Source organism: Eleutherodactylus coqui, chromosome 13 (genome assembly GCF_035609145.1).
Source record: "Eleutherodactylus coqui strain aEleCoq1 chromosome 13, aEleCoq1.hap1, whole genome shotgun sequence".
Lineage (NCBI taxonomy): Eukaryota > Metazoa > Chordata > Amphibia > Anura > Eleutherodactylidae > Eleutherodactylus > Eleutherodactylus coqui.
Window position 1 is genome coordinate 98542395 of NC_089849.1, and position 17084 is coordinate 98559478.

Consider the following 17084-nt stretch of genomic DNA (forward strand, 5'->3'; position numbering starts at 1 on the left):
CTGATGGTAGTCTAGAGCACACAATGGTAGCCAGAATGATTAATAGACAGTAAAGGCCCATTTACATGGAGCGATGATCGCTCGAACAGTTTGAGTGACAGCTTTGAGCAATCATTTTGCATAAACTATTAAGTAGCTACTTAAGAGCAATTAAGTGTGTAAATGAAGCCTTAGCTGAAAGCAGTTAATAGCCCGAGGCTCTTATCTGCTTTCAGTTATTTTGTTCTCAAGCAGGAAACAATGCTGTCAGCGCTACCCGCGGAGAACTGCTGATAAGGCTGAAGGACGATTTTTAGGTTGGACTGAATTTAACGATCATCTAGCAGTGCATTAAAAGTGCACGATGGCCGCACGTTTAGACGCAACAATTATCGCTCAAGCGATCGCTTTTTAGCGACTTTTGAGTGATCATTGCTCTATGTAAATAGGCCCCTAAGAAGAAAGGCACCAGTGCTTGGGTGACATTTTCAACTATTGGATGCGGAAAGAAAATCTATGCCCACCCAGGGCCTCCAATCTGAGACGGGGCACGAGAGTGGGGTTGCTAACGATTCTATACCTTGTATGTGTACTAAGCTTGGAAGAACTCTTGTAGACTTTTCTTCCTTAAACCCCCTGCTGGGTTTTGCTAACATTCCACCACTGTGATTTTCTAATACACATTAGGCAATTTTTTGCTGAAACTGAAAACTCCATCTGTCACCCATGTGCTGACAGATGGAGTTAGGAGTAACCTGTAGAAAATCCGTTACACAAAGTATATACTATGAATGTCCAACTGCACCTCATAATATTGATTCCTTTGGAAATGCCTTGATGTTTCTACCAAAGCTGCATTCATATGAAGGATTGGTGGAACATCTACAGTCCATTCAAGGTTAGAGATAAAGTTGTCACAGAAGACGGCTCAATCCACTTGACCATTTTCATTCAGACCATGGTGTATGAATGAGCCATTCATGTACTACGATCATTGCCAACACCATTCATCCACCATCAGTAACCCTATGTGCTGCAGGATTGCACTAGCTGAGCACATGCTAGATTGACAAGACACATCCATTAGAATGAGGTAACCATGAGAGGGAGAAGATCAGAAAAGAGCGGTGCGCAGGGATGAAAGCTCCAGAGCAGATGACTATGATGTGGTGACCAGTGGACAGAAAGCAACTACGGGATTAGCTGCGACACATGAGGACGCTAAACTGCCCAGCTGTTTAGTAATACGCAAGACTGCTGGGGAGGGGTAGACTTCAAGAGAAAAAGATGCTCAGGAACATACAAGGAGGGTGAATCTATACAGCTAGTGGCTACTCGGAGAAGCCTGAGGGAAGAGTCTTTGCTCTGTGCCATCACTTACCCCTTAACCCAAGTAACCGTCCCTGGTGCAGTATTACAGCTATAGTGAGACAGTAAGGGGAGGGGGTAATCGATAGGGAATAATTGTGAAGAACACGTTCTTGAGAACCTAACAGTAAAGATTCACTTGTAAAACTATGCTGGGGCTCTTCAGCCACCCCCCACCCCCCATAGTATGTCACAGATTAAAAAGCTGCATCAAGAAAGGGCCAACATTTTCAGTGCCTTCATACCTGCTAGCTGAATGTGGTGGAAGCATTAACGGAGCATGAAGAACATAGCAGAAGAAGCAACCACCACCAGGCTCAGAAGAGAAACACTGAGCAAGTTATGTGCCCCTTTCACAAACTTCAATTCCCTTCTATTATTGACTTGATCAAACTTAATTCGTATAATGAGCAATTCTGAATCTTTCTAATATAGTGTTTCAATTCCTCCTTGTTTTCAAAATCTTTGCTTGTTGTCAGTGAATCGATACATTCACAGTTTACATCCAAGAGGGTAATATAACCAATGGCCGACTTAACACGCACTACTTTCCTGAAAGCATAACATATCAAGGTCTGTGACATGCAAAGCAGTTGTTAATACCCCCATGGGGCACTTACTTTCAGTCAAGGGTATGGAAATAATGACACCATTGCCAGTCCCTACCCAGAGGCGGTTGCAGGACACCATCAACGCTGTTATTCTAACAAAAGAGAAGCCCAGTTTCCCGGTGCCTATGAAAAGAGAAAGTCATAGTAAAGTAATTAAAAAATATAAATCTTGGTATTTGTATGGCGCCAACTTATTCCACAGCACTTTCAGGTAGTTTATTACCCCCGACCAAGCTGGGTACTCATTTTTACAGACGTCGGAAGGATGGAAGGCTGAGCTAGCTACCTGAACCATGCGAAAGCTTAAAACTGCATTTCTGCTGCCTGAGCACTATGCAGCACATGAGGCTCTGTTCTCTATGGTTTCATACATAATTAACAGAGGTCACCACCACAGAGTCCCTGTAGCTTTTACTGTGCTTTCCACAGACTCTGAATGGCATATACATTTGGTATAAGCACAGGTTTAAAAAAATAAATAAATTTAAAAAAAAAAACACAAAACCAACAACACGCCCTCACTCGGTCTTGCTACTATTTAAAAAAAAAATCATGCCAGCTTCTTTGCAATATTCAAGCTGTTTTTTAAGCCCCAAACGCCACGTCCAGATGTTATCTGCAGGTCAGTAAAGAGTTGTGTAATGGACTTTAAACCAATTTATTGTGGCGGTCTTTCTGACCATTAGTGCATTTGTGTCCATGGTGTATTTTTTGAAAGTCATAGTATACTTTAGGTATGATGCTTTATATAATGTTTACTTATAGACTTTTCTATAGAAGAAAAAAAAGGCAAAAAAACCCCAATAAACTCACGTGACCAAAAAATGCCACCGGAAGAGACTGCATAAATTTCATTGCTTGTTTTGCACAAGCTGAACGTCAGAGGGTTAAAAAATAAAATAAAGTCTGCGAGGCTGGATTCACAAAGGCGAGCATATAATCAGTCCAAGAAACTCAGACCAGTGTCAAATTCTTAAACCTGCGATTGTGAGGCGTTTTGATAGGGGAAAAAAAAAAACACATTGCATCTATGTACATACGTTTTTCAAGTACATGAGAAAACAAAAAAAAAATTAATCGAATGTGCTTCCAATAGTTAAAATGGTAAAGATTGCACTCACATACAAAAGACATGGCATGTGAGTGGAATGCGATTTTTTTTGTGGCGAGACCATTGAAAATATTGAGCGATTATTCCGAGGAATCGTCAACCAATAGGACATGTAGCGCTCTATCTCAGATATTTGGTGTTTCATGTTAATATACAGGCTGTAATAGATACTTTTTATATGCGAGTTCATTCCATATTGCCATCGGAGAGAACTGGCACATGAAAAATCCATCTGAAGGAAGCCTACGGGTCGTGTCAGGCGAGGAATGATTGCAATGGTGCTGCAGGGCTTGGAACTCACCAAGCATTTTACTAACATATGGTTCAATGTCAACATCCTGCAAATGCTGATAGGTGTGTGCATGGTAGAGGCGCAAAGTGGAGTCCAGCCGGATAGAGACCCAAACTCCATCGCCAATCCAGGCGAGCTGTCTTACTTGACTCTCCTTTCTTGGATGAGCATCAAAAGATTTCTGGAGGAAAGGAAATATATAAATGCATAGAATATATTAACCACTTGTAATATGTCACCACTGCCACATTAGCCATGCAGGTGTCTGTGTCCTGTACCTCTATTTTCATGGTTTTAGGCTGTACAATGTAGATCTTGTTCCTGTACCCGCACCAAACTTTCTCATGTACCACCGTCATACATCGGATGGAATGGTGAGGACGGCCAAAGTCAAGCAAGTGGTAATTTGATAAATCCCACTGACCATCTGCAAGTCCAAGAAAATAAGTCCTCACAAATCACAGAACACAACAGTAAACAGCCAAATATCAAAAATAAATGACAAATCTGATACAATGCTCATCTGAGATGCCGCTGCGACCGTCATATCCCATGGGGTGACAATGTTACAGCCTAGGCCTGCAGGAGATAATGCAGACCTCTTCATACTTATGATAAAGGATGTGGTACCGGTCAGCATTGCAGCAGGATAAAAACTAGAGCCGTTCTATAAAGAGCAAATGTCCCTGCTGCTTTATCATATACATGCTGTTATCATCCGCCTCATCATACTTACCAACACCTCGATGGAAGATTACCAGTGTCCCATCAGCTAGAGCTACCAGCACGATGCCCTTCACATGCCTGAAAAATAGAAGAATGGATACAGGAATCAAGGGGTGGTAGCAGACAATATAATTTACATATCATATAAGAGAATATATTTTAGATATTACACACAGATATACAATTGCAAGAAAAAGTAAGTGAACCCTTTGGAATTACCTGGATTTATGCATTGATTACTAATAGAATGTGGTTTGACAGATGCAAGTTGCAATAATAAAACACAGTCTAAATAAACTAATGGGATACAGTTGTTGTCACCTGGTTCAGGTCATGTCCTGCACTACAGCCTGCCAGTGCCATCTCCTAGAACCGCCACAGAGCCCTTGGGCACAGTAGAAACTTCTAAACCTGAATGATCAGCTGGATTAAATACACTAAGCAGTCCCACTGACCTGTACTCTGGATAAGGAACCAGGCCTGCACCTAAACCATCGCACCCCACCTCTCCAACGCCATCTCCTCTTCATTCACCTACAGGGTCAAACACCCACAACACTGGGGAAAAAGCATTCAGGAAAGGGCTAGTTGTTCTGACACTTGTTCCCTCTCTGCTCCTTTGCCATAAGGAATCATCCCCAGTCTGTGCAGCCCTCTAGTTTATCATCATCCTCTGCTGCTACTCACAGACTCCGTTACCTTCCTCAGCCCCACTCTGCAACAACTCCCATTTATACTTTCCATGTATTGAGCACACAGACCAGAGAGAAAAAGGGAACCCCTTTAACAACATGTAGATTTTCCTTTAAAATCAATCACTTTTTTACTATAGCTGTAAATAAGTTCTGCACAATGTTGAGGAGGAATTTTGGACCATATTTATATGCAAATGTGTTTCAGTTCATCAATATTTCTGGGATGCCTTGCATACACAGCCATCTTCAGGTCATTCCACAGCATCTTTATATGGTTAACGTCTGACTAGGCCATTCCGTTACACAGATCTTTTTTCAACCATCCTCTGGTTGATTTAGTTGTGTACTTTGGGTAGTTATCTTGTTCAGTCACCCAAGCTTTCTTCAGCCTGGGGTCATGGGCTGCTGCCCTTCCATTCTCCTGTAAAATGTTTTCATCCGCTTTACAATTCATTGTTCGCGCAATGATTACAAGGCTTCCAGAGTCTTTCAGACAGCAAACCAGCAACAAACCAGGATACTAGTTGGGTGAAGTTTTGGTGTGGTGGCGTTTTCTACTCGAAACATAGTGTTTGACATTTATGCTAAAAATTCCACTTTTCATCTCATCTGTCCATAGATTGTTTTCCATAAGCAACTTGGAACATCCAGTTGGTCTAAGGCCCCTATTCATAACCGCACCCTTCAGTTCCGCTCCATTTCCGTTGTTCATCTCCGTCCTCTGAGCTGAACAAAAATACCAGAACAGATACGGCACATGCCGAAATGTTGCCAAATGGACCCCCACTGACTTAAGGGAGTTACCCAGCTTCCAGTATTCTGATTGGCATTTTCCCAGATGACATAGCGGGTCGTCCTGCCGGGATTTTGTGGCAGATCTGCACAAGTGTTTCTGAACTGAGCCTCTGACACAGATGTGAATGGGCCCGTAATAAATGTTTTTTTGGACATTAGTTTGCCTTGTGATGACCTTCCATGAACACCATGTTTTTTCAGTGATTTTCTAATATTGGACACAATTAGAGGTTTTAGCCCACTTAAGTCTTCAGTATGTCTTTTACTGTTACCCTTGGTGTTTTTTTTCTCGCCTCATTGTGCTCTTAACACAACACCACCTACTAGGGAGAGTAGTAACAATTCTGAATTTTCTGCATTTGTAGATAATTTGTCTGTGAACTAACATACAACCAGGTCTTTAGCAATGCTTTTCTAACCTTTATCAGCTTCATGTGTCACTAGAACACATCTGAGGTCTTCTAAAAGTTGTTTGCATGGAAAGGCCCATTTACACGTAAGGATTATTGCTCAAAATTAGTTTAAAAGGATGAATTTGAGCGATAATCGTGCAGTCTGAATGCAAAAAAAAAAATGCTCACTTTTCAGTCAGCTTAAAAAACATCATTGGTTCGCTTGCTTCTCGTTCAGTGTAAATGCTTCCTGCTCAGCACTTCATCCAGGAGGTGAAGCAATGAGCGAGAAACGGACTAGAAGTCCATGATCCAGCAGCAATTCTTTCTGTGTAAATGCTCTACACGAGTGCTGACGATCTTAGCAGTGACATCAGTGCTCATGCAGTCCTTTATTTAACGACTGTCAGCCTGTGTAAAAGGGACATAAGAAAGGTTGGTATGTGTGAACCATGGCTTATCAGTTTTGTCAACAACCAGGCTTTGTGTGTCTATATTTAATGGGGGGGGGAAACAACTGTAAGAAGCCGAAAGTTCCAATCTCATCTTCTTTATTGAAACATTTTTGGCCCATTAGCACTTGAAGTTAATTTGGGGTACATCCAACACAGGCCATAATTTCTACAGCAAAAAAGTCACTGAATTCTGATGTGGATCAACGACAAAATCCACATATATTACATGGTGATCTTGAGGTGGATTTCACTCATTTAAAGGGTTAAAATCCAGTAAAAATTTGCAGCATAAATGAACAGATTTTAAAACAGAAAGGCCATTTTATGATGTATTATTTCTGTAACATGTGAATATGTTTTTGAAACCTCATCCACATTGCTTGTATTGTAAGATGCAATGCCACTGAGTAAAGTCCTCAGCATTTGCTTGCGGACATACTGCAAGGTTTCAGGCAGTTTCACATTTGGCTTTTGCTGAAACTTCAATTCAAAAGGAATGAAAACAATGAGGAAGGTCTTATGGCCCTTTTTACACACAACGATTATCGCTCAAAACTTCAAATTGCCCAAAATGAGTGATAATAGTACTGTTTAAACATGGGCCGTTGTACACTATTCGTTTAATTGTTAGCCAAGGTTTTTAGGATGGCATGAAATCCTTTGTTTGGCCGCTGGAAATTCGTTCAGTTTGAATGCAGTTTATTCAGCCTTTGGAGTGGCTAAAGCCATGGCTTTGTTTGCTTTGCATATTCAATTAGTGCAGTATTTACTCTGCCACCAGGAGAACAATGGAATGTGCTGGCCAGATGTTTGCTCAGCTGGACAAAGTGCTTATGTGATAAGGATCGCCTAAACACACGCCCAGCTGAGCAAACAACTCGTAGAGGAAAACACAGATGATTAAAGCAATTAATTTGTTATTCAAAAATCTCAGCAGCTCGCTTGAAGTTCGTTCAGTCTTATGGTTATTTAAGCGATTATCTTAGCATGCAAAAGGGCCTTTAGTTCTTTATCCTGCTGGATCAAATTCTGGCTTAAGGCTCATTTAGACGGGACGAATGTCAGGCAAACGATGCCCAACACTCGTCCCCGCACACACTAGCTCTCGTATTGTTGGCTCACAGCAGGGAGGTTGCAGGAGATTTCTCTCCTCGTGCTCCCCCACCCCTCTCCATTGATTTAGTGGCCGTTCTATACTGCAAGGCTGCTAGTTACGCTGAATGATGATCGTTCAAGCTCATCGTCCATTGTTCATGCTGCATAAACAATGGACAATGAGCTGAACAATGATCGCTCGGTGAATTCAGCAGCTGTTCAGTATTGAACAGCTGCTAAGTCAATGGAGAAGGGCGGGGGAACACGAGGAGAGAGATCTCCTGCAAAATCCCCGCCCCCCTGCTGGCTGCTCTGTGAGCAATCCAGTGATACTAGCTCCTGTTCAACAGTACGGGAGCAAGTGTAAGGGAAAACGAGTGTCTGGCATCGTTTGCCCGACATTTGTCCCGTCTAAAAGGACCTTTAGTCTCAAATACTATAACTTTAGAAATAAAAAAAAACACTTTGGGCCCATTCACATGGAAGTATTTTTGTGACATGTGCTGTCTCTGTATTCTATGAACAGTACACACAGCCCTATAAAAGCCTGAGAATATTCAGACAACTAATTTTCCATGGACGTAAATAAGGGCATGCAGTGTATGGTGTTTACGAACATCACAGAGCACATGGATGGTGTCCGTGGGCTGTGCAATGTTTTTGTTACAGGCCCTTTTTGCACATGGTCATGTGACTACATCCTAACACTGAGGTTCAATTACACTTTCTCCCTGCCCTGTGGATGTTTACTCAACGTAGTGAATAAAAGACATGAGCAGTACAAGTGTTTGTGTATTACTAGTTTAGTTAGGTTTGCCTATAATCGTGTTATATGGATCAGATGCAATGAGAAAATAGTATATTATGGAATCATTACCAATCCCATTCTTTTAAGCTAGTCTTGTAACCCAGCAGTATGAGGGTCTCTGCCACTACAGGAAACCCCTACAAGCATTTCACTCATTTCAAATCTCTTCAGGGGTCTAAATTCCCTTCAATTGGTTCTATTGCAACTGGGTGTTTCACTCAAGCACAACCCAGTCATTTCGGGACAATGATATTTGACAAGAGTGGATACGGACACCCCTGCAGAACAATACACCCATGGCGGGAAATAGGACATGAGCCATTAACACTAAACTTCTGAAAAAGAGTACATTTCTACAAAAATTACGAGCCGACAAACGTTGTGCTTTAAGTGAAACCCCCTGCAGTAGCTTCTTTCGTTGCTCAGTCTTTAAAGCAATCCTCTGGGCCTGGAGAAACAAAGATGGAGGAGCCGCTGACTACCTGCTGCGCACTGTGCATGGTATGTATTGGTAGTTGTAGACACTACATGCTGATCTGACTGTCAGTGATGCTCACATGGGCCGCACTGGCCAATCAGAGCCGGTGTAGCGTCTTAGAATGATGCATAATAGTACACAATGTGCATCAGGCAGTCAGAGAAGCTGGTGTGGCCATCTTTGTTTCTCCAGGCCCGGACAGTCGCTTTAAGCATCATGCCCTGCCTCCGCTCCAAGCTCCTTTCTCTAGCAGTGAATTACTAAAAACCCAACTTTTCTCCTAACATGCAGTCCTAATTTAGCAGCAATTTCTAGTTATGACAGCACCCTTAAACCCCTTCAGTGGCAGAACTGGAAATTTTCCGGGACCCCTAAAAATAGCAAAACATTAAAAAAACTGTATAAACTTTGTATCGCCGGAATCGTGCTGACTCAGAGAATAACGTTAATCACACTATTTATTCTGCACGCTGAACGCCATAAACATGAAATCCAAAATACAAAATGGCAGAATTTATTTTTTCCCCCAATCTCCATACAAATTATTTTACAAAAGTTATGCAATAAATTATATATACCCAAAAAGTACAACTTGTCCTGCAAAAAACAAGCCCTCATATGGCCGTGTCAATAGAGAAATGAAAAAGTTATGGCTCTTGGAACGCGACTGGAAAATTAGTTGAAATTAAATGATTGGCCCATTTAAAAAACCTGCCCTGGTGGGTCTGACAGGGGGGTAAGAAACCCGTCACTGAAGGGGTTAAAGTGCCACAAAAATCTCTAAGTTTATGAGAAGGCGGCAGCTTCTCCATTTGATTCATTCAGTCTGATGTCACCAATAAAGATAAAATACGTCGTCATACTACGCTGTCTACCATTGCTCCACACATGGTCTCTGTTGGGGATCAGCCTCGCCATCTGGTTACAAGGAGGATCAGAGAGGATAGCACATTTTTATGCTGAGTCACCATTGCGTTACACCTCACTTGCATTTTATTTCAGGCAGGTAAAGTATATAACAGATTAGGATATCAGAATACAATAGACCAGACCCGTATACATAGCTAGTTCATCGCTATTGCCTTATTCATGCCAAGGCTCTAGTCAAGTCATACAAAGCAAACATTTTATTCATAACCAATGCAGAAATCCAGCTAATTCCAAAAGGGTTCACTTACTTTTTCTGGATCTACAAGTACATATACAGCTATAATATAAAAATTCTATGCATCACGCTGTACTCACACTATGCTGAGGATGGAGTCTTTCAGCTTGATCTGCAACAGACATTTCTTCCACTGGGTGACAGAGGAATGTACATAGAGGCTGGAAAGAAACCCCAGACAGAATTATATTAAGTAGACACCTACCTGCAATGGCCAGGATTGGCTAGACAAGCATACTGTTAACAGTAGAGGAAGCAGTGGTACTTACTGTCCATTCTGTGCACCCAGCCACATGGTGGGGAGTAGGCTGTTCATCTTCTGAGCCTCCTCTCTCATCAGATCCTGCTCAGTGGGCAGCGTTGCCACTCCGTCTTTATAGAGATCAGAATCGTTGCTGGGGAAAATGGATAACCTGCGGGTTATTCTAAGGGTATGTGCGCAAATAGCGGAACATTTCTGCATGTACTCCAAGTATACAGAGGACTTCACTGTGAGTTTTAGAGCCGAATGCCACTGTTGATTACACTCCTTGCAGAGCAATGAATAAAATCCATGGTAAGAATGTCGCTTTTCTGTGAAAGAGCACGTTGCAGATTTACAAATCCGTAGCAGGACTATTATCCGCTGTGAGTGAATGGCGTTTGTTCAAACCCTACTCTCTTGCTTCACACTGCACCTTGCTGAGGAATTTCGCCACCCAGCTACAGCCGAAATTCCACCCTGTGTGAACTCACCCTTCTACCCACAGCAGGGCTTTATGGTTTTATAATCACGTTTGCTTAGAATAAAAAGCTGTACAACTTTCCAATGCACCGTTTCAGTTCTTCACCATTTCCAAGATCTCTGCTTGCTGCCAGATAATGTAAATGTATATGCAGAACATTTCTATCTACAATAATATTTGCATAAACCCTTTTATGGAAGTACTGGGGGCAGTAAATCTGATAATCGTGCATCATGCCAGAATGTTCAGCTGTATAATGAAGTCACATAGCGCTTACCTGGCTTGGCAGTTGGTGTCGTTGGTTGTATTCTGTACACCTAGGGGGTCGGTGAACACATGTTCAGTATAGATTCCTGCCTGTGTGATGTCCGCCACATCGTCTGTAGGGCTGTCACCAGCTTCTGTAGCCTCAGTGGCCTCCTCTGCTGTGAGAACATTATCATCCAGCTCGGGACTGGTGGAGTCCGGATCTGTAACAACAAACATTGAGAATTAGGGATAAAGGCCCTTAACGATCAGCATTAAAAATTCTGCCATAAATTTTTGTTGTTTTTTTTATTTTTACAGCGTTATTAATGCGGCATAAATTACACAATCGATTTTTCTGCGGGTCAGTACGATTACAACGATACCAAAATTCTTATATTTTTTCCACTTTTCCGCAATAAAAATAATTTTTCCATGGATGGAGCTCTATGGGGTCTTTTCTTTGGAGAGATGAGGTGTAGTTTTCATTGGTACCGTTTTGGGATACATATGGCTTTTATCATCACTTTTATTGCCTTTTTTGGGAGGCAAAATACAAAAAAAATTAGCATTTTGCCTCACTTTTTTTAAAGGTGTTTTTTATGCTTTTTGCCGTGCAGGATAAAAAGTGTGTTTCACTTATTGTACGCGTTGGAATCCAAATATGTGGGGGTTTAATTTTTTTAAATTTTCTATGCCAATATGGGAAAAAGCACAAAGAAAAGGGTTTTTTTGGAAAATCTTTAATTTTTATATTATATATATATATATATATACATATATATATACACACACACACACACATACACACACGTACGTACACATACATACATACATACACACACACACACACACACACACACACACATTTTATGTCACCATACTAGCTTTAAACGCTATGATAAGGCATTGCAGGACTTCTGTCCTGCAATGCCTTATCACTTGTTAGAGCGATCACAGGCACTGGCAATACAGGTATCTGGCGTCCTGTTGCCATGGACATCTGTCAAGCTCTCTGCGATTATATTGCGAGAGTCCGATGACGTCACAGAGGGAGCGCTCCCTCTGTGTACCCTTCACATGCCACAACCTACATAGATCGCGGCAGGGAAGGGGTTAACAGCGGGGGTCGCTGCTCCGATGCACACTCCCTGTTGCAGCAGGAGGCTGGCTATCCATGACGGCCTGCTCCCACTGCCGGATAGCGCGGGATCTCTTATGATCGTGTGCTATCCCCAGGGCGTAACTGTACGCTCCGTTGCACCAAGTACCCCTCCGCCAGGATGTACAGTTACGCCCTGTGGCGGGAAGGGGTTAAAGAGGTATGGCCAGCAATTGAAAGTGAAAGTTATAAAACTTCATGCGATAACATGTAATTATGCAATATAATGTTATAACTTGGTTGACAAAGCTGCAGAGATATTGTTTACTTGTGGTCTCCCCCCTCCTTAATTCTTCATTGGTATCCAATAGTTACAACCTGTTACAGTTTGCGTTTTCATGTTACCCCACGTTTTGGGATGTACATGGTTACAATATGTATAGGGGCATGGAAAAATTACACATGTATAATCTCCAATTGTATTTGCATGCAAAATGTCCAAAAAGCTCTGCAGCAACAGGCATGGAGCGTAACTAACTTGTCACACAACTTATGCTTATTTATTAGCCTGTGCGTCCCCCTGATAAAATTATAATCCACTTATTTTTTTACAATAAAAACCCTTTTTTGAAAGTTTTTTTTTTGTATTTTGCATTCAAAAACTCAACCTATTTTTCTATAGACGGAGCTGTGTGAGGGCTCGTGTTCTGTATGACGAGCTGCAGTTTTCATTAGTACTACTTTGGGATACATGACTTTTGTAATCACTTTTACTGCACAGTTTGGAAGGCGAAATGAATGAAAAAGAATTTGGGCTTTTTTGTTATTCTAGTGTTTGCTATACTGGATAAAAATGGTTTTCAATTTATTGTAGAAATCTTTATGGATGCAGCAATACCAAACATGTTTGCAAAAAGTTTTATTTGTTTTACACACTTGTTTTTTTACAATATTTTTTTATTTATTTACGCCCCATTAGATGACTGAGATGACTTGGGACTTCTATGTTCTTTGCAGTCCTCATCCTTCCAGAAGTCAGAGCTTTTTTGGGGAGAATTTATAAAAAATCAGATGAAGTAGCAAAACTCCCCAATGCCTCTCAACTGTTCGCCTTATATAACAGCTTCTAGTGTTGAACCCATTAATGAAATTACTTTTCTTTCCATCTTGTTTTTCTGATTTACATCCTTCTCCTCTTGTGAACACTACCAAAAATTTAGATAAACCTTCCCCATAAATAATTACCGCCTGTGCTTCATAATAAGTTGTTGCTGTGCAGATACTCTTAAACTGATTGAATGATAGATACTGTTTTGTATCACACTGTGGTCATGTCGACTTTTATGGATTACACTGTAATCAGCAGGAAGTTGTCAGTAGCGCCCAATATTGCAAGACATTGAAAATGTTCTTTATGAAAACGCATCCTCAATTATTGGCCCTAGCTTGTTTCTAGGAGATCTTCACAGCGGTGCTCAGCAGACATGGGATATAATGGATTGTTAGAGTCTACATTGGGGTTGTACCCAGAACACCCCACCACCAGGTTAGTTCATACTTACATCTATACAATGTTACACTAAGGAGCACCCCACTCTTTACTCCTCTTTTGTCAGTTTGTTACCACTATATGTATTCCCCATCTTGCCCACCTGGATTACTCTCTGCTTCTGGGGACATAACACTTGGAGTCTGGCAAACGATTGGCTCTGTTTCTTCATTGGAAGCTGCAGTCACTCTCACACCAGCGATGCCATGGTCACCCGATGAACCACTGCTTACCAGGCTCTCTGATAAGGAGGACTTGTCTGTCTGAACAGAGTCTGTGTCTAGCTTTGAGGAATCTCCTGTTGGGTAGTCAGTTTCCATTACCCCTAGTTAAACAAATAATCATAATAAGTAATCAATTCTTGCAATAGACCTAGCCCTGCTGGCACAGTGAGTGTTTGCTGCAGCAATATCCAATCTAAACAAGCCTTTGTAAACTAAAGACCCTTTTACACGCAACGATTATAGCACAACTAAACGAACTGCTATTTTAGAATAAAATTACATATACAGATAATGGCTTTTAATCATTTGCATTTCCTCTACTGCTCAGCTGGGCGTGTGTTTATGTGATGGTTATCTGGCCAGCAGGATTCTATTGTTTTTCCCCAGCAGAGAAGATAATGACTAAACATTATACTCATTATGTATGTAAGGCAAACAAACCCCATCCTGCAGCCGATTAAACAATGGTTTTTGTGCCGACTAAAAACCAGCGCTAAACGAGAATTGAATGAATCGCGCGCGACTGCCCGCGTTTACATGTAATGATTATTGATAACGTTCGGGCGTTTGACCAAATTTTGAGCGATAATCGTGGCGTGTAAAAGGGCATTACCTGAAGCATTTTACAGGACAGGAAAGTGGTTTGTGTTGCTCATAGGATCACTACATAATGCCTCACCTGGCACACTTGCGATGCATAGCACATGGGAGTTGCAGACAATAAAGCTGTCCAGCATGTTTCCTGGGTCATTGGCATCCACAATAATGACCTTGGTTGATGAATGGGTACTGGTGCAAATCCACACCAGGCTGGATAACTCATCTTGATGTCTCAACTCCTTTTGTTGCACCTGCATATTTACAAAAAAAATTTCCTTTAACCCTTTTCAATCCAATTTCCCTGCCCCCCACAGACTCCCAAGCTCTTCTTTATTTTGGGTGGGAAAACGCATTCCTTAGAATTACTCAACAGAAACACATAAAAATGTCCTGTCGTGATGATTTTATTAGCAATTTTTATTAAATTTAATTCCAATCCAGCGTTGGCCCTTGCCCAACATTAAGATTTCCCTGCATAGCTCCTATGTCCAACGAGGGTTGACATGTTTCTAAAAGTATGCAGAACAGCTCTCTGATGTCAGATGCTGTTCTGCATATGTATGCTACAGTATGCAGGACAGTGCTCAGACATCAGAGAGATGTCCTGCATACTGTCAACCCTCGTCAAACATGTCAACCCTCGTCAAACATGTCAACCCTCGTCAAACATGTCAACCCTCGTCAAACATGTCAACCCTCGTCAAACATGTCAACCCTCGTCAAACATCGGAGCTATGCAGGGAAATCGTAATGTCGGATGAGGGCCAAAGCTGGTCAACCCTCGTCAAACATGTCAACCCTCGTCAAACATGTCAACCCTCGTCAAACATGTCAACCCTCGTCAAACATGTCAACCCTCGTCAAACATCGGAGCTATGCAGGGAAATCGTAATGTCGGATGAGGGCCAAAGCTGGTCAACCCTCGTCAAACATGTCAACCCTCGTCAAACATGTCAACCCTCGTCAAACATGTCAACCCTCGTCAAACATGTCAACCCTCGTCAAACATGTCAACCCTCGTCAAACATGTCAACCCTCGTCAAACATGTCAACCCTCGTCAAACATCGGAGCTATGCAGGGAAATCGTAATGTCGGATGAGGGCCAAAGCTGGTCAACCCTCGTCAAACATGTCAACCCTCGTCAAACATCGGAGCTATGCAGGGAAATCGTAATGTCGGATGAGGGCCAAAGCTGGTCAACCCTCGTCAAACATGTCAACCCTCGTCAAACATGTCAACCCTCGTCAAACATGTCAACCCTCGTCAAACATGTCAACCCTCGTCAAACATCGGAGCTATGCAGGGAAATCGTAATGTCGGATGAGGACCAAAGCTAGTCAACCCTCGTCAAACATGTCAACCCTCGTCAAACATGTCAACCCTCGTCAAACATGTCAACCCTCGTCAAACATCGGAGCTATGCAGGGAAATCGTAATGTCGGATGAGGGCCAAAGCTGGTCAACCCTCGTCAAACATGTCAACCCTCGTCAAACATCGGAGCTATGCAGGGAAATCGTAATGTCGGATGAGGGCCAAAGCTGGTCAACCCTCGTCAAACATGTCAACCCTCGTCAAACATCGGAGCTATGCAGGGAAATCGTAATGTCGGATGAGGGCCAAAGCTGGTCAACCCTCGTCAAACATGTCAACCCTCGTCAAACATGTCAACCCTCGTCAAACATGTCAACCCTCGTCAAACATGTCAACCCTCGTCAAACATGTCAACCCTCGTCAAACATGTCAACCCTCGTCAAACATCGGAGCTATGCAGGGAAATCGTAATGTCGGATGAGGGCCAAAGCTGGTCAACCCCCGTCAAACATGTCAACCCCCGTCAAACACGTCAACCCCCGTCAAACACGTCAACCCCCGTCAAACACGTCAACCCCCGTCAAACACGTCAACCCCCGTCAAACACGTCAACCCCCGTCAAACACGTCAACCCCCGTCAAACACGTCAACCCCCGTCAAACACGTCAACCCCCGTCAAACACGTCAACCCCCGTCAAACACGTCAACCCCCGTCAAACACGTCAACCCCCGTCAAACACGTCAACCCCCGTCAAACACGTCAACCCCCGTCAAACACGTCAACCCCCGTCAAACACGTCAACCCCCGTCAAACACGTCAACCCCCGTCAAACACGTCAACCCCCGTCAAACACGTCAACCCCCGTCAAACACGTCAACCCCCGTCAAACACGTCAACCCCCGTCAAACACGTCAACCCCCGTCAAACACGTCAACCCCCGTCAAACACGTCAACCCCCGTCAAACACGCCAACCCCCGTCAAACACGTCAACCCCCGTCAAACACGTCAACCCCCGTCAAACACGTCAACCCCCGTCAAACATCGGAGCTATGCAGGGAAATCGTAATGTCGGACGAGGGCCAAAGCTGGATTGGAAAGGATTAAGATTTGTTCCTGACAGAGTAACAATAAGAGTTCATTAAAGGCTCATTTACACGCAAAGATGATCGCTCAAATTCCGTTCAAAATATAGGGAGAATGACTGTTTGAGCAATCATTTTGCATAAGCTGCTAATGGGTACTAATGCCTATTAGCATCTTATTACCTTAATATGCATGTAAATTAGCCTCCGGAGCTGTATGCAGAGAACTGCAGTTGGTTTGTTCTCTGCATACAGTTCTTTTGTTCTGTTG

The 17084-nt window shown here is 42.6% G+C and overlaps 1 protein-coding gene across 3 annotated transcripts in view; it reads right to left on the minus strand.

Moving 5' to 3' along the window:
- Window positions 1–17084, minus strand: part of SPAG9 (sperm associated antigen 9) — a 79408-nt gene that overhangs the window by 4918 nt on the left and 57406 nt on the right. For 2 of the 3 annotated variants that reach the window (XM_066586614.1, XM_066586616.1), the window contains 10 exons: window positions 14496–14667; window positions 13696–13917; window positions 10973–11165; window positions 10240–10365; window positions 10051–10131; window positions 4098–4165; window positions 3640–3788; window positions 3371–3542; window positions 1968–2081; window positions 1361–1399 (listed from right to left, as the gene is read on the minus strand). In XM_066586614.1, the coding sequence (XP_066442711.1) occupies window positions 1361–1399; window positions 1968–2081; window positions 3371–3542; window positions 3640–3788; window positions 4098–4165; window positions 10051–10131; window positions 10240–10365; window positions 10973–11165; window positions 13696–13917; window positions 14496–14667 (1336 nt within the window). The remainder of the gene's footprint in view (window positions 1–1360; window positions 1400–1967; window positions 2082–3370; window positions 3543–3639; window positions 3789–4097; window positions 4166–10050; window positions 10132–10239; window positions 10366–10972; window positions 11166–13695; window positions 13918–14495; window positions 14668–17084) is intronic. The other variant, XM_066586615.1, reaches the window with a different exon arrangement.